Source organism: Oncorhynchus gorbuscha, linkage group LG15 (assembly GCF_021184085.1).
Source record: "Oncorhynchus gorbuscha isolate QuinsamMale2020 ecotype Even-year linkage group LG15, OgorEven_v1.0, whole genome shotgun sequence".
Taxonomy (NCBI): Eukaryota; Metazoa; Chordata; class Actinopteri; order Salmoniformes; family Salmonidae; genus Oncorhynchus; species Oncorhynchus gorbuscha.
This window is the reverse complement of record NC_060187.1, coordinates 70,133,196-70,151,162: the sequence shown is the minus strand read 5'-3', so window position 1 is coordinate 70,151,162 and position 17,967 is coordinate 70,133,196. Positions and strand designations below refer to the sequence as shown.

Below are 17,967 nucleotides of genomic sequence, written 5' to 3'. Positions count from 1 at the left end.
CATGAAAGCCTGGCCATTTTCATCTTAAAAGGGCGTTCTTTTTTTGCTTACCATAACTGTGACTTTCTGTGGCGATAATATTTTGTGGTGTTGAAAAAATGGAAGAGGGAACTGTTCATATTTAGTAGGCAATTCAAACATTTTTCAGTTAGAAATTCAGAGGGGTTAGTATTTTGCATTAAATGATTTACAGTATTTCAAAGCTCTGAAGCGAAACTATCATCAAATCCAAAACAAAACTAAGAAGCTCTGGTAAATCAGTAGACAATTTACTTTTTTTGTTTTGCTCCCTAGATGTTCAGAGTATCAGCAGCATTGACCATGGCAGGGTTCTCCAACCCCGGTCCTGTGTATTAGTGCTGGGCTGGAACAAAAGCCAGCACGTCCAGTAGTTCTCCAGGACCAGAGTTGGAGAACTCTGCATGAAGGTATCCGTTCAGCATCTTTCTTTAAGCCTAATAGATATCATGTTCTGTGTCAAGTAACTCCACAGGTCTCACCCTGTATCTTGTCAGTAGTATCATGGAGCTTGCTTTATTATTCTCTCTCTGCACTATATTGAAGTTCCAGATGAGCTTCCAGATGTGCTCTTCTGCCTTAGTAGAATGGTTGAGTGTTACATGCATCACCTGTTGCCAGGTGGATTGTTATCTGGAAAGGTAGGCTAGTAACAAACAATAGCGGTGTGTTGGGGTGCGTGTTTAACGTCTTAAGAGCCACTTCAACATGATATATCATCTTCTTATCTAAACCCTACATGCATGCGTAGAAATTGTGGGTCCACATTGGTTTGTGGGTGCATTCCAGATAGACAAACTGTGGGCCTCCCCTTGTGCATCGCAGCCTACTTAGCTGGTGCTAATTGACATATGACATATGACTATCTGTGATAGTTAGACAGAGAGAGCAGGGTGAATGAGCTCTCAGTCAGGGACCGTGACCATGCAATCAACTGGCCAAAAACAGTCCACTTCCTTCTGCCCTTGATGTATCCACAAATGAGAGATATGAATGCCTGAGAGCAAACACAAGATAGCAGAATGATTTCTAGAATAGAGGCCAGAATGATTTCTATGTTGTCTAGAATGTAGATGCCAGAATGATTTCTGTGTGTTCTAGAATAGAGGCCAGAATGATTTCTAGGTGTTCTAGAGTAGATGCCAGAAGGATTTCTAGGTGTTCTAGAATAGATGCCAGAAGGATTTATGTGTGTTCTAGAATAGAGGCCAGAATGATTTCTGTGTTTTAGAATATAGGCCAGAATGATTTCTATGTGTTTTAGAATAGAGGCCAGAATGATTTCTAGGTGTTCTAGAATATATGCCAGAAGGATTTATGTGTGTTCTAGAATAGAGTCCAGAATTATTTCTAGGTGTTTTAGAATAGAGGCCAGAATGATTTCTAGGTGTTCTAGAATAGAGGCCAGAATGATTTCTAGCGGGTCTAGACATGTTTAAAATAGACTCTAGGTGTGAATAACAGATTGGATTCTAATAAAGGGAAAGAAGGACAGAAAATGAAATTAAAGGAGGGGTAGATATGCAGAGGTTCAACACCACAGTGTTTGATGAATAAAACATCTTGGAAAAGCAAAGTCTTTTTTTTAGGTCTGTGCCCTATGACTTGCGTGTTTGTCTTCATCATTCTGCTGTTAGCCGTTTTGTTTATATCTACACATGATGCTCAAAATAATCATGGTTGTTTTCATCTTGTGGTCAATGATTTTAACTTTACAAGTGGTTCAAGCAGTTCAGGCAATTGAAACCTTACAGTACAGCCTTCACTGTACAGCCTTCCCGGTACAGCCTTCACGGTACAGCCTTCACGGTACAGCCTTCACGGTACAGACCTTACTGTACAGACCTCACGGTACAGCCTTCACGGTACAGCCTTTACGGTACAGCCTTCACGGTACAGACCTCACGGTACAGCCTTCATGGTACAGCCTTCACGGTGTAGATCTCACGGTACAGACCTCACGGTACAGCCTTCACGGTACAGACCTCACGGTACAGACCTCACGGTACAGACCTCACGGTACAGCCTTCACAGTGTAGACCTCACGGTACAGACCTCACGGTACAGACCTCATGGTACAGACCTCATGCAGGAACATTTGTGTTAAGGGTATGCAAGCCGATCAATTGATGTTGGGCAATTCAATGGTAACAGAATAACGCGGAGACTCACACCATTGATTTCAACCTTTAACAAATCATATCTACATGGACTACTTTTAACCATTTCCACTGACGATGTTACAAAAACCCATTTCCTGGAAGAACTGTCCAGAAAATGTTAATTTTTAAAATGTCCAATGTAAATTGTTTTTAAAAATCATTATGCATAGAGTTCTATCTTTGTTAAACTTTGAAAGCAATGGTTTTTGTTTGGCATTCATTTTAATGATAGAAATCGGAGTATTAGCATAATTCTGTTACCATGGGGTTGCCCTGTTGTGTCAGTGCGAGCTACTGTAGGCAAGGGCAGGCAAAATTCCTCTGTGTTAAGGGTTCTGTGAATTAGGGGGCCTTGGCAGGAACACATGAGGGCAAATGGACAGCAGTTGTAAAGATTGCTAAGATATGTCAAACACAATCTCTGTGATCTATTGCAATCTGGCAGCTAACCCTGAAGTGAAGGAGGGAGAAAAGGCCAACAACTCACCCACGGCACGATATGCCAGAGAACTAGGAGGAAAAAACACCTACTGCACACACTGATATGCTCCTTGCGTAGCTCTGCAGTGGTGAATACTGAGACTAGCTCTTACCATGTGTCGCAATCCCAGAAGTTGCCCCTGAGATATTCCCCCTAAGAACTGATATAGGATCTGCATTCCTTCCCCAAACCCTTACCTTAACCATCAAGGGAAATCATTACAAACTGACCATAGACCAGTGTCTAGCTCTAGCTGTAGCAATCCAATCTGTACTAAATGAGCTCAAAATATCTGACTCAGTGAGGTGCTCCCTGTCATTGCATCAGGTACCATGCATGCCATTCTCTGGCCTTTGACCGAGCTCTTTAGTGGACAGATATATTACATTTTTTACCATTGTAGCATAGAAAAAAACTGCAACATTTCCTCTCTGCCCCATGGAAACATTTGTAGAATTGCTGAAAATCTGCTTTAAAACTGCAGCATTTTCTCTCCCCCCCATGGCAAAAGGCAATTAACTTTAAAGCTGCAAATATTTCTCTCTGCTGCCAAGAGGTGGGCCACTAAAATGTTTTGCCTGCAAGTTGGGGGGCTTAGGGTCCCCAAAAACCTGCACACATTAAAGTCATTAGCCTTATGAACATAGAAACTTGGTTGCAGTTTCTATGCTACAATGGTAAAAAACTGAATACATCTGCCCAATGGGCACAGAAGTCATTTCAACGTCTAGTTTTGATTTACATTTGGTTGAGATGCCAGCTAACGTGAATTCAACGTGAAACCAACCACAACAAAAAAAATCACAACATAGTTGGATTTCGGTAAAAATGTGTGTAAAATAAAGTCAAAATTCACTTGTGTTGGTAACTTTTTGCAATAGTTTTCCATGTTAATTCAACATCATCACATTTATGTTTTTGTAGTTGAAATGACATGGTAACAATGTTGATTCAACCATTCAACCCTAAAAATGTATTGTTTACCTTAAATGTTTTTAAATAAATAATGTCAATTTGTTTGGCCCACGGCCCACCTCTCAGATTATATTTTGTCCCACCAACCCCAAATGTTTGAGCACCCCTGGTTTAAAGTAACCCAGAGCCACCCGCTAGTACCCTTTTCACATCGTGCCAAACCATACCATAATGTGCAGGCTCAGATATGATCTTTTCACATGTCCTTTCCTGCATGGTTCCAGCAACTATGGTACAGTAGATGCATAACCAGGCACAATTCAGCTCAATTCATCTTGGCTCAGTAGTGTGAAATGGCTATATATTTCCTCAGTCAGGTACTCACTTGCAGCTCCTGCTGGTAGTCCTAGTATATACCCAACCTCTTCTCCTCTCAACCAGTCTGTCCTCATCTCCACTGTCCTCTGAGGTCAAGCTCTGTAATTCAACAAGAGTTGAAAGTTAAGCCACTTGATATGCAGCCCTACAAGTCAGTCACACATGGCTTAAATCAGCAGCAGCAGTCAGGACGCATGAGGTTTCACTTGTGCCCAGTCCAAGATGGCAGCTTATGGTAATGGAGCGCTGCTCAGTTCCCCATTTGTCTGTAGACTTCTCACATACTGTGATGACACTATCCCTCTTTCAAAGACACTGTCCTACCCTGGGAATTTTATAGCCTCCTTATAGCAGAGACTGGACACATGTATGCAGGACTTTAACCTGGAGACCAACATTTTGCCACGATAATCGAGAATTTCAATAAGCATTTCTCTACGTCTTGCCATGCTTTCCACCTGGCTACCCCAACCCCGGCCAACAGCCCTCCACCCCCCGCAGCAACTGGCCCAAGCCAGTCACTGTGTTCTTATCGGCAGACTCAACAGCCTTGGTTTCTCTAATGACTGCCTGGTTCACTAACTACTTCTCAGATAGAGTTCAGTGTGTCAAATCAGAGGGCCTGTTGTCCAGACCTCTGGCAGTGTCTATGGGGGTGCCACAGGGTTAAATTCTTGGGACGACTCTTTTCTCTGTATATATCTGTCATGCAGGTGAAAGAGGACCCAAAAGCGACTTGGCGAAAACAGAGTCTTTAATCCAGTAAAGTAAATACAATCAAAAACACAACTTTCACTCGAAATGACGAGGACAAACTGGAGACTCGATCTTGAACAGCAGGTGAACAGCAGGTTGCCTCGGGAAGGCACTTGAACCAAACAGACTCAGACACCTGCTCACCACGCAGCATCTGAGGAAAACACGACACGACAGGGCGATACACAAACACAGCACGGTGAATTCTAGACAAGGAACCGACAGGGCAGAAACGAATAACAAGGAGAGAAATAGGGACTCTAATCAAGGAAAAGGATCGGGAACAGGTGTGGGAAGACTAAATGATTGATTAGGGGAATAGGAACAGCTGGGAGCAGGAACGGAACGATAGAGAGAAGAGAGAGCGGGAGAGTGAGAGAGGGAGGGGGAGAGAGAGGGATAGAAAGAGGGAAAGAACCTAATAAGACCAGCAGAGGGAAACGAATAGAAGGAGAAGAACAGGGACAAGGCATGATAATCAATGACAAAACATGACAGTACCCCCCACTCACCGAGCGCCTCCTGGCGCACTCGAGGAGGAATCCTGGCGGCAACGGAGGAAATCATCAATGAGTGAACGGTCCAGCACGTCCCGAGACGGAACCCAACTCCTCTCCTCAGGACCGTAACCCTCCCAATCCACTAAGTATTGGTGACCCCGTCCCCGAGAACGCATGTCCATGATCTTATGTACCTTGTAAATAGGTGCGCTCTCGACAAGGACGGGAGGGGGGAGGGAAGACGAACGGGAGTGCGAAGAAAGGGCTTGACACAGGAGACATGGAAGACAGGATGGACGCGACGAAGATGTCGCGGAAGAAGCAGTCGCACAGCGACAGGATTGACGACCTGGGAGACACGGAACGGACCAATGAACCGCGGAGTCAACTTACGAGAAGCTGTCGTAAGAGGAAGGTTGCGAGTGGAAAGCCACACTCTCTGGCCGCAACAATACCTTGGACTCTTAATCCTGCGTTTATTGGCGGCTCTCACAGTCTGTGCCCTGTAACGGCAAAGTGCAGACCTCACCCTCCTCCAGGTGCGCTCACAACGTTGGACAAACGCTTGAGCGGAGGGAACGCTGGACTCGGCAAGCTGGGATGAGAACAGAGGGCTGGTAACCCAGACTACTCTGAAACGGAGATAACCCGGTAGCAGACGAAGGAAGCGAATTGTGAGCGTATTCTGCCCAGGGGAGCTGTTCTGCCCAAGACGCAGGGTTTCTGAAAGAAAGGCTGCGTAGTATGCGACCAATCGTCTGATTGGCCCTCTCTGCTTGACCGTTAGACTGGGGATGAAACCCGGAAGAGAGACTGACGGACGCACCAATCAAATGACAGAACTCCCTCCAAAACTGTGACGTGAATTGCGGGCCTCTGTCTGAAACGGCGTCTAACGGGAGGCCATGAATTCTGAATACATTCTCGATAATGATTTGTGCCGTCTCCTTAGCGGAAGGAAGTTTAGCGAGGGGAATGAAATGTGCCGCCTTAGAGAACCTATCGACAACCGTAAGAATCACAGTCTTCCCCGCAGACAAAGGCAGACCGGTAATGAAGTCTAGGGCGATGTGAGACCATGGTCGAGAAGGAATGGGAGCGGTCTGAGACGACCGGCAGGAGGAGAGTTACCCGACTTAGTCTGCGCGCAGTCCGAACAAGCAGCCACGAAACGGCGCGTGTCACGCTCCTGAGTCGGCCACCAAAAGCGCTGGCGAATAGACGCAAGAGTGCCTCGAACACCGGGATGACCAGCTAACTTGGCAGAGTGAGCCCACTGAAGAACAGCCAGATGAGTGGAAACAGGAACGAAAAGGAGGTTACTAGGACAAGCGCGCGGCGACGCAGTGTGCGTGAGTGCTTGCTTAACCTGTCTTTCAATTCCCCAGACTGTTAACCCGACAACACGCCCATAAGGAAGAATCCCCTCGGGATCAGTAGAAGCCACAGAAGAACTAAACAGACGGGATAAGGCATCAGGCTTGGTGTTCTTGCTACCCGGACGGTAAGAAATCACAAACTCGAAACGAGCGAAAAACAACGCCCAACGAGCTTGACGGGCATTAAGTCGTTTGGCAGAACGGATGTACTCAAGGTTCTTATGGTCTGTCCAAACGACAAAAGGAACGGTCGCCCCCTCCAACCACTGTCGCCATTCGCCTAGGGCTAAGCGGATGGCGAGCAGTTCACGGTTACCCACATCATAGTTGCGCTCAGATGGCGACAGGCGATGAGAAAAATAAGCGCAAGGATGAACCTTATCGTCAGACTGGAAGCGCTGGGATAGAATGGCTCCCACGCCTACCTCTGAAGCGTCAACCTCGACAATGAATTGTCTAGTGACGTCAGGAGTAACGAGGATAGGAGCGGACGTAAAACGTTCTTTTAGAAGATCAAACGCTCCCTGGGCGGAACCGGACCACTTAAAACACGTCTTGACAGAAGTAAGAGCTGTGAGAGGGGCAGCAACTTGACCGAAATTACGAATGAAACGCCGATAGAAATTAGCGAAACCTAAAAAGCGCTGCAACTCGACACGTGACCTTGGAACGGGCCAATCACTGACAGCTTGGACCTTAGCGGAATCCATCTGAATGCCTTCAGCGGAAATAACGGAACCGAGAAAAGTAACGGAGGAGACATGAAAAGAGCACTTCTCAGCCTTTACGTAGAGACAATTCTCTAAAAGGCGCTGTAGAACACGTCGAACGTGCTGAACATGAATCTCGAGTGACGGAGAAAAAATCAGGATATCGTCAAGATACACAAAAACAAAGATGTTCAGCATGTCTCTCAGAACATCATTAACTAATGCCTGAAAAACAGCTGGCGCATTGGCGAGACCGAACGGCAGAACCCGGTACTCAAAATGCCCTAACGGAGTGTTAAACGCCGTTTTCCACTCGTCCCCCTCTCTGATGCGCACGAGATGGTAAGCGTTACGAAGGTCCAACTTAGTAAAGCACCTGGCTCCCTGCAGAATCTCGAAGGCTGATGACATAAGGGGAAGCGGATAACGATTCTTAACCGTTATGTCATTCAGCCCTCGATAATCCACGCAGGGGCGCAGAGTACCGTCCTTCTTCTTAACAAAAAGAACCCCGCCCCGGCCGGAGAGGAAGAAGGCACTATGGTACCGGCGTCAAGAGACACAGACAAATAATCCTCGAGAGCCTTACGTTCGGGAGCCGACAGAGAGTATAGTCTACCCCGAGGAGGAGTGGTCCCCGGAAGGAGATCAATACTACAATCATACGACCGGTGAGGAGGAAGGGAGTTGGCTCGGGACCGACTGAAGACCGTGCGCAGATCATGATATTCCTCCGGCACTCCTGTCAAATCGCCAGGTTCCTCCTGAGAAGTAGGGACAGAAGAAACGGGAGGGATGGCAGACATTAAACACTTCACATGACAAGAAACGTTCCAGGATAGGATAGAATTACTAGACCAATTAATAGAAGGATTATGACATACTAGCCAGGGATGACCCAAAACAACAGGTGTAAACGGTGAACGAAAAATCAAAAAGAAATAGTCTCACTGTGGTTACCAGATACTGTGAGGGTTAAAGGTAGTGTCTCAAATCTGATACTGGGAAGATGACTACCATCTAAGGCGAACATGGGCGTAGGCTTCTCTAACTCTCTGAAAGGAATGTCATGTTTCCGAACCCATGCTTCGTCCATGAAACAACCCTCAGCCCCAGAGTCTATCAAGGCACTACATGTAGCACCCGAACCGGTCCAGCGTAGATGGACCGACAAAGTAGTACAGGATTTTGATGGAGAGACTTGAGTAGTTGCGCTCACCTGTAGCCCTCCGCTTACAGATGAGCTCTGGCTTTTACTGGACATGAATTAACAAAATGTCCAGCAACTCCGCAATAGAGGCACAGGCGGTTGGTGATCCTCCGTTCCCTCTCCTTAGTCGAGATGCGAATCCCTCCCAGCTGCATGGGCTCAGTCTCTGAGCCAGAGGAGGGAGATGGTTGCGATGCGGAGCAGGGAAACACCGTTGATGCGAGCTCTCTTCCACGAGCCCGGTGACGAAGATCTACCCGTCGTTCTATGCGGATGGCGAGAGCAATCAAAGAGTCCACATCTGAAGGAACCTCCCGGGAGAGAATCTCATCCTTAACCACTGCGTGGAGTCCCTCCAGAAAACGAGCGAGCAGCGCCGGCTCGTTCCACTCACTAGAGGCAGCAAGAGTGCGAAACTCAATAGAATAATCCGTTATGGACCGTTCACCTTGGCATAGGGAAGCCAGGGCCCTAGAAGCCTCCCTACCAAAAACTGAACGGTCAAAAACCCGAATCATCTCCTCTTTAAAGTTCTGGTACTTGTTAGAGCAATCAGCCCTTGCCTCCCAGATAGCTGTGCCCCATTCTCGAGCCCGGCCAGTAAGGAGTGAAATGACGTAAGCAACCCGAGCTCTCTCTCTAGAGTATGTGTTGGGTTGGAGAGAGAACACAATCTCACACTGCGTGAGAAAGGAGCGGCACTCAGTGGGCTGCCCGGAGTAGCAAGGTGGGTTATTAACCCTAGGTTCTGGAGGCTCGGCAGGCCAGGAAGTAACAGGTGGCACGAGACGAAGACTCTGGAACTGTCCAGAGAGGTCGGAAACCTGAGCGGCCAGGTTCTCCACGGCATGGCGAGCAGCAGACAATTCCTGCTCGTGTCTGCCGAGCATGGCTCCTTGGATCTCGACGGCAGTGTAACGAGCGTCTGAAGTCGCTGGGTCCATTCCTTGGTCGGTTCCTTCTGTCATGCAGGTGAAAGAGGACCCAAAAGCGACTTGGCGAAAACAGAGTCTTTAATCCAGTAAAGTAAATACAATCAAAAACACAACTTTCACTCGAAATGACGAGGACAAACTGGAGACTCGATCTTGAACAGCAGGTGAACAGCAGGTTGCCTCGGGAAGGCACTTGAACCAAACAGACTCAGACACCTGCTCACCACGCAGCATCTGAGGAAAACACGACACGACAGGGCGATACACAAACACAGCACGGTGAATTCTAGACAAGGAACCGACAGGGCAGAAACGAATAACAAGGAGAGAAATAGGGACTCTAATCAGGGAAAAGGATCGGGAACAGGTGTGGGAAGACTAAATGATTGATTAGGGGAATAGGAACAGCTGGGAGCAGGAACGGAACGATAGAGAGAAGAGAGAGCGGGAGAGTGAGAGAGGGAGGGGGAGAGAGAGGGATAGAAAGAGGGAAAGAACCTAATAAGACCAGCAGAGGGAAACGAATAGAAGGAGAAGAACAGGGACAAGGCATGATAATCAATGACAAAACATGACAATATCAATGATGTCGCTCTTGCTGCGGGTGATTCTTTGATCCACCTCTACGCAGACAACACCATCTTTGGACACTGTTTTAACTAACCTCCAATCGAGCTTCAATGCCATACAACACTCCTTCCGTGGCCTCCAACTGCTCTTAAATGCAAACTAAATGCATGCTCTTCAAACAATCGCTGCTCGCACCCGCCCGCCCGACTAGCATCACTACTCTGGACGGTTCTGACTTAGAATATGTGGACAACTATAAATACCTAGGTGTCTGGTTAGACTGTAAACTCTCCTTCCAGACCCATATCAAACATCTCCAATCCAAAGTTAAATCTAGACTCTGCTTCCTATTTCGCAACAAAGCCTCCTTCACTCATGCTGTCAAACATACCCTCGTAAAACTGACTATCCCACCGATGCTTGAGTTCAGCGATGTCATTTACAAAATAGCCTCCACTCTACTCAGCAAATTGGATGCAGTCTGCCCTCAGTTTTGTCACCAAAGCCCCATTTACTACCCACCACTGTGACCTGTATGCTCTCGTTGGCTGGTACCTTGCTACATATTCGTTGCCAAACCCACTGGCTCCAGGTCATCTATGAGTCTTTCCTTGGTAAAGCTCCACCTTATCTCAGCTCACTAATCACCATAACAACACCCACCCATAGCACGTGCTCCAGCAGGTATATCTCACTGGTCATCCCCAAAGCCAACAATGACTGGAACAAATAGCTAATATAACTGAAGTTGGAGACTTATATCTCCCTCACTAACTTTAAGCGTCAGCTGTCAGAGCAGCTTACCGATCGCTGCAGCTGTACACAGCCCATCTGTAAATAGCCCATCCATCCAACAACTACCTCATCCCCATATTTGTTTTAGTTTTTCTGCTCTTTTGCACACCAGTATTTCTACTTGCACATCCTCATCTACACACATATCACCCCAGTGTACATTGCTAAATTGTAATTACTTCACAACTATTGGCATATTTATTGCCTTATCTCCTTACTTCATTTGCACACACTGTATACAGATTTTTCTATTGTGTTGTTGACTGTGTGTTTGTTTATCCTATGTGTAACTGTGTTGTTTTTGTCGCACTGCTTTGCTTTATCTTGGCCAGGTCGTAGTTGTAAATGAGAACTTGTCCTCAACTGGCCTACCTCGTTAAATAAAGGTGAAATAAAATAAATAAAAATAATGAAAGCTCAGCCTTTCCCTGTTTCTAACACAGTCGACCCTGTGAACTATGTGGGTCGACAGATAGGCTTATCTTCAACACGGAGCATAATGAAGATGAATTTGAGACATGTTGCAAAGTTGTCAGTGCCAGTGCCGATTACTCATCTTACTCATTTGGCTGTGTTTGCATTGTTATGGCAAACAGTTCGCTGGAGGTCTATCTGAATATTGAACATTTTGCCAACTTGTTTCGTCCTTCGTACAATGAATAAACTGTACTCCGAGAATAAGAAATGCGCGGCCTCTGGCGTCTCATGCAAACCTTTGCATGCTTGACGTCTCATGTGATTATTTTTTTCCAGCCAAGAGAGTCCACAGGCCTGCTTGTTGCCTGTCATGTTTATTATTGAGTTCTTCTATGGTCATTGTTCCCAGAAAAATATGTAAATCTGTAGCATTTTGTCACCATCCAAACAGTTTGTTGGCTATAGTTGGATAGAAGTCATTACTTTAATACAATTCTACACAACTTAATGCACACAATTCAGAAGACTACAAATAGTTCATACAGTCTGAAGAGCTATATTTGTTTAAATGTAAGCAGTAGTTCCTCTTTATTTAATTGGCATAGAGAGAGAGAGAGAGAGAGAGAGAGAGAGAGAGAGAGAGAGAGAGAGAGAGAGAGAGAGAGAGAGAGAGAGAGAGAGAGAGAGAGAGAGAGAGAGGGGATATGTTGACTTGTAGTGTTGGTTAACACCATCTGTCTCACTGCTGCAGTAATATATTAAAACTATAACTTGGATTGGCATTGTTGATTCTTTTAAAAACGTAGGATATCTCCATTTCCACATTAGTTCTATTGAATGTAAATGATAGTGTAGCAGCATGTTGAGGGATGTTCCTCTGTTCCACCATTGTTGGTTAGTTTAGTGTGGCTGGGTGATGATGCATCTTTTGCATATTGTTAAAGTCAGATACAGTACCATGTCAGTTTAGGGACAAGCATCACGTAGGAGTGATGCCACAAGACAATGCCTTTTTACAATGATCATGTTGTTGTCTCAGTTACTTTAGTTCAATGCACGTATGTTATTATAAGGCACTCTGGATAAGAGTCTTTGCTTAATCAATGCTTCTCATCTTTGGGTAGCAGTACCCTGTGAGGGTACCTGCCAACCTGGCCTGTATACAGGGTACTTGGAAAGGACCCATATGCCTATCAGTTTTACAGGAGGGGATACTTCAGGCAGATCAAAATGTGATTGGGGGGGTACAGTATCCGAAACAGGTTGAATGCCCCTGTGCTAACTGATTGTATGGTTGCGTCCCAAATGGCAACCTATTCCCTATATAGTGCACTACTTCTGCAGTGCACTATAAAGTCAATGTTGTGCCATTTGAGACACATACTGTTCGAAGTAAAATGTCTAAACTGACTTTTCTCCTTCTGTGCCACATCATCTCCCTCCGTCTTACCTGCAGAGAACCCAGGGGTGAGCTCAGGGTGCCAGGGAGGCTGTCTGACCTGCTCTGATTACAATGGCTGTCTGTCCTGTAAGCCCCGCCTCTTTATCTTCCTGGAGAGAAATGGGATGAGGCAGATGGGGGTGTGTCTGCCCTCCTGCCCCAGCGGTTTCTACGGCACCCGCTCGCCAGACAGAAACACATGCACAAGTAAGTTGCATGGCTATTACCAAAGACGTTTATAGCCCACCTCTACTTTTACACTAAGGGACGGTTTACAGGGCCGGTTTACATAGACAGGTTAAGCCTAGACCTAGACTTAAAAAGGTATTTCAACTGAAAATCTCTATTGAATGTGCTTTTTAGTCCAGGACTAGGCTTAATCTGTGTTTTAGTGTATGTATTAAGTCTATTTGGTAGCACTGCATGCCAGTCACTCCAAATACATTATTTTCTATTATTTTGTACACTAAAATCTCATAACGGGATGTGCATCGATGTGCAGCCAATTTTCCTGTTTTAGAGCGCTGCTCATTCTAACATACTGCATGTTCAATAAATCACTTCAAGAGCAACATAAACGTGCAGGCTGTTGACTAACTGACTGGGTGTTTCAGAGTGCAGGCCGGAGTGTGATTCTTGCTTCAATAAGAACCTTTGCATGCGGTGCCGAGCGGGGTACTATCTCCACCTGGGCAAGTGCCAGGAGAGCTGCCCAGAGAGCCTGGTCTGCAGCGACACACAAAGGGAATGTGTTCCCAGTGAGTAGAATATTAGACTGTTATGTTATTATCAAGTCCTGATGGTGTTGGTGTTAGACACGTTACAAAGAGAGGGCTAGTGTAGTGTATTAGCGTTACATATTTGTTTCTATGTCTCAATCACATGATGTAAAATGTGGAATTAAATAGCATATCTTATTGCATTTGAATGGAAGAATGCAGTTAAATGTAATTGTAAAGATCTTTGTTGTGTGTATTGATGTGATTTGACTCCAGTGCAGGTGTAATATCATGTATGTGTTGGTGTTTCAGAGTGTCCTGCGGACTGTGATGCCTGTCTGATCAATGACACATGTACGAGGTGCAGACCAGGCCTGTACCTGCTGCTGGGGAAGTGTCACCACGTCTGTCCAGAAGAGTTTGAACCAAACGACAAACTCATGGAGTGTTCCCTTCAAGGTGAGCTCCAGAACAAGGAGGAGAGAGTGTTTACCAGTGGAGGCTGGTGGGGAAATCTGAGCATGGGCTCATTGGGCCGGAATGGAAAGGTATGGAACACATCAAACACATGGTGTGTTTAGTATCCAGCCAAAACAATAAGCCCAACCTCCGATTTATAGTAACTCTAGCCTCCACTGGTGTTAACTTCAAATGCTTTACAGTGTCTTTGCCCTTCTATACGCGAATTTTGGTTGTGAATATCTTTGGACTCTGCCTCTTGTGTCTCCCCCTCTTTCTTAATAATTTGTGCAGTGCACTGCACGGTGGGTGAGTGGGGCGAGTGGAGCCCCTGCTCCCGGTCAGGGAAAACCTGTGGATTTAAATGGGGTGAGGAGACGAGGACCCGGGAAGTTGTCCAGTTCCCTTCCGCCTACGGAAAACCCTGTCCCCCCATCTGGGAAAAGAAAGAGTGTGTCCTGAAGAGGAGGCGATGTCCAGGTAAATACTATAATAACTATACGAGGATCATCAGTAGTAGGACAGGTCACTAGCTCCATTGTTAGTACAGTTGTAGGCTAGAGTTCCAGAACCAACTTTGTCTCTACACTATAATCTGAAATGACTGGTCAGTCATCTGCCACTCCTCTCCTCTCCTTAAGGGACCTGAATTGTTGACTTTAAGGATATGCATTGTGGTTAGTGGATAATGGTGAAGTGCCTGTGTGTTGTTGCTCCAACGCTTCGAATACAGACTTTACGGATTATAAAAATATGTCAAAACACTTGATTTTCCACGGAAACATTGATCTGATGATTTCTAATGAAATCAGCCCCCGAGCTCCCCAGGCCCTCGGCTCCTCAGCCCACCAGGCCCCTGCGCCCCAGGCCCTCCAAGCAGGCTTACTTACAGCACAAACACAAACCCTCTGTAGTGATTCAGCAGAAAAGTTTACTGTGAAGCAGAAACACACAAACTCCTCAAACATCCTCCCTTGGGTAGCCATGAGGCGACGAGGGGAATCAGCATTAGTTTAGACTAATAACAGCAGCTGCCAACACACACACAGATCTGAATACACACCCACATAAACTGGTCCCTTTAAAAACCATAGGCGGTAATTTGTAAAGAGTCCTGGTTGGGTTGAATCTGTCATTTAGGCTGTGAAATGTGGCCTCTGCTCCTCCCCCAGTCTGTCGTCTTTCTCTCTTTCTCCCCTTTTTCTCCACCCTGCTGATACTCTCTCTTGCACACCCAAAGACAACACACCACCCCTCCTTCCCCCTGAATGGGGCTCCTGTTCCACTGTCCCGTGGTGGAGTGGAGGGCTTAGTGTGGAGTCGGTGCTGTGTTGATCCGCCTGGCGGGCCTGAGCGGGGTGGAGGCAATCCAGAGCTGTGGGTGGGTAGGTGGGTGGGTGCGTGTTACACACTGCAGGTCGAGGCCTGGTTATCACACACACACACACACACACACACACACACACACACACACGGTTATCGACCTTGCCCCTGCGTGTGATTACCCAGCTGCTTCCCCCGGGTCGGCCGGCCGGCTCCTGGAACATCCAGTGAGCAGAGCTAATTATCTGCTCTGGCGCGTCCCCTCCGCTCCGTGTTTACGTTCCGCATACGCCACGGGGTCACTGGTCCGACCTCCGCCAGCTCGCACTAATCCCCACCAGGCCCTCAGACACTGATACATCCTCCTCCCTCTATCCCTTCACCCCTCCATCTTCCCTCCATCACTCCCCAAGGGCCTCCGTCCATCCCCAGACCAGGTTTATTTGTTATTTCTCCAGCCAAGTTTCGTCTTTCTCTAGAAAGAGCTCTCACTCTTTTTCTCTATCTCGTCTTTCCTCCCCCTGCTTCTTTTCTCCCCCTGCCTCTTTTCTCCCCCTGCCTCTTGTCTCCCCCTGCTTCTTTTCTTCCCCTGCTTCTTTTCCCCCTGCTTCTTTTCTCCCCCTGCCTCTTTTCTCCCCCTGCCTCTTTTCTCCCCCTGCCTCTTTTCTCCCCCTGCTTCTTTTCTTCCCCTGCTTCTTTTCTCCCCCTGCTTCTTTTCTCCCCCTGCCTCTTTTCTCCCCTTCCTCTTTTCTTCCCCTGCTTCTTTTCTCCCCCTGCCTCTTTTCTCCCCCTTCCTCTTTTCTCCCCCTGCCTCTTTTCTCACCTGCTTATTTTCTCCCCCTGCCTCTTTTCACGCCCTTCCTCTTTTCTCCCCCTTCCTCTTTTCTTCCCCTGCCTCTTTTCTCACCTGCTTCTTTTCTCCCCCTTCCTCTTTTCTCACCTTCCTCTTTTCTCACCTTCCTCTTTTCTCCCCCTGCCTCTTTTCTCCCCCTTCCTCTTTTCTCCCCGTTCCTCTTTTCTCCCCTGCCTCTTTTCTCACCTTCCTCTTTTCTCCCCTGCCTCTTTTCTCACCTTCCTCTTTTCTCCCCCTGCCTCTTTTCTCCCCCTTCCTCTTTTCTCCCCCTTCCTCTTTTCCTCCCCTGCCTCTTTTCTCACCTGCTTCTTTTCTCCCCCTTCCTCTTTTCTCACCTGCCTCTTTTCTCCCCCTTCCTCTTTTCTCCCTCTGCCTCTATGCTCACCTTCCTCTTTTCTCCCTCTGCCTCTTTTCTCAACTTCCTCTTTTCTCACCTTCCTCTTTTCTCCCCCTGCCTCTTTTCTCACCTTCCTCTTTTCTCCCCCTGCCTCTTTTCTAACCTTCCTCTTTTCTCTCCCTTCCTCTTTTCTCACCTGCCTCTTTTCTCACCTTCCTCTTTTCTCACCTTCCTCTTTTCTCCCCCTGCCTCTTTTCTCCCCCTGCCTCTTTTCTCACCTTCCTCTTTTCTCACCTTCCTCTTTTCTTCCCCTGCCTCTTTTCTAACCTTCCTCTTTTCTCGCCTTCCTCTTTTCTTCCCCTGCCTCTTTTCTCACCTTCCTCTTTTCTCCCCCTGCTTCTTTTCTCCCCCTGCTTCTTTTCTCCCCCTGCCTCTTTTCTCCCCCTGCTTCTTTTCTCCCCCTGCTTCTTTTCTCCCCCTGCTTCTTTTCTCCCCCTGCCTCTTTTCTCCCCCTGCCTCTTTTCTCCCCATGCCTCTCTCGCTCCAGCTCTCCCTAATGGCTGTTGTTTTCTAACTTCTTCTCTTTTGGCTCTCTCCATCAGTCTTTTCTGTTTTTAAACAGAACGTTGTAACCTCCATGTCACCCCCAGTCCTCCCCCTCCTTATGAATCAGAGAGCAGGAACTCTCAATATGAATCAAGGAGGTTTATGCTCCTTATCCACAAAAATGACAACAGGAGCTGGACTTTAAACAGGTCCAGTACATAGAGAAATATGGAATGTCACTGAATGAATCAGGGAGCAAGAACCCTCACTTTCACTCTTCCTCTTTAACACAACTCTGATTTGGTCGTTTCATCTCTAGTAAGCTCTGTTGAGCTACAGTAGCCAGAGGTGTCATGTCTTTTCAGTGTACAGTGTCCTCCTCCCCCTCCTTCAACATGCTTGGTGGTCGTAAATGTTTATATACATGTCCTTGCCCACCTGCCTGCTGTCTCCTTTGTGTTAACAATGTTGGCTAATTTGTCCTCCAAACCACCGTTCCCCTATCTATCTAACCCAGCTAGAAGGTAGCCCCCTCCCGTCCCCCAGCGAGGGGGAGCGGGACAGGCGTCCCGTAGCCTTCAAAGCTCCGGGCATTTCTCCTATGGGACAGCTCAGAGCCTTTAATCCCAGCCTGGCTCCCGCCAAAAGCCCCCTGGACGACAGTGTGCCTGCCATGGAGGATGTTGCCCCCTCTACGTCATTAGACTAATTATGCTCCTGCACATCCCCTCTCTGACAGCCGAACTGTTTCCCCGCATGCACACACAGGCACCCTAACACTCCAGTGAAGAGTGCTGAGCACTGAGCAGCATGATGTCTCGTACTTTATGTAACCAATGCACTGTAGGGTTAACAGTGTAAATGCACTGCATAGGAGTGTGTGTTGGAGGGTGATCCGAGAGACAATTTCAGCTGTTTTCTTACACTCACCTCTCTCTCTTTCCTTTTCTTTCTCTGTCTATCTCTCCCCTTTTCACACCAACCTTGTTAAAATTGTAAATAATCAATGCCAGATGACAGTTCACTTGCATAAACTCTTGTGAAGTTGCAACACTTTTGAAAG

At 47.0% G+C, this 17,967-nt stretch overlaps 1 protein-coding gene across 1 annotated transcript in view; it reads left to right on the top strand.

The window, feature by feature from the left end:
* Positions 1 to 17,967, top strand: part of LOC123996794 (R-spondin-3-like) — a 31,524-nt gene that overhangs the window by 1,843 nt on the left and 11,714 nt on the right. Inside the window, exons 2-5 of the mRNA XM_046300496.1 lie at positions 12,683 to 12,874; positions 13,282 to 13,425; positions 13,699 to 13,845; positions 14,140 to 14,325. Coding sequence (XP_046156452.1) covers positions 12,683 to 12,874; positions 13,282 to 13,425; positions 13,699 to 13,845; positions 14,140 to 14,325 — 669 coding nt within the window. The remainder of the gene's footprint in view (positions 1 to 12,682; positions 12,875 to 13,281; positions 13,426 to 13,698; positions 13,846 to 14,139; positions 14,326 to 17,967) is intronic.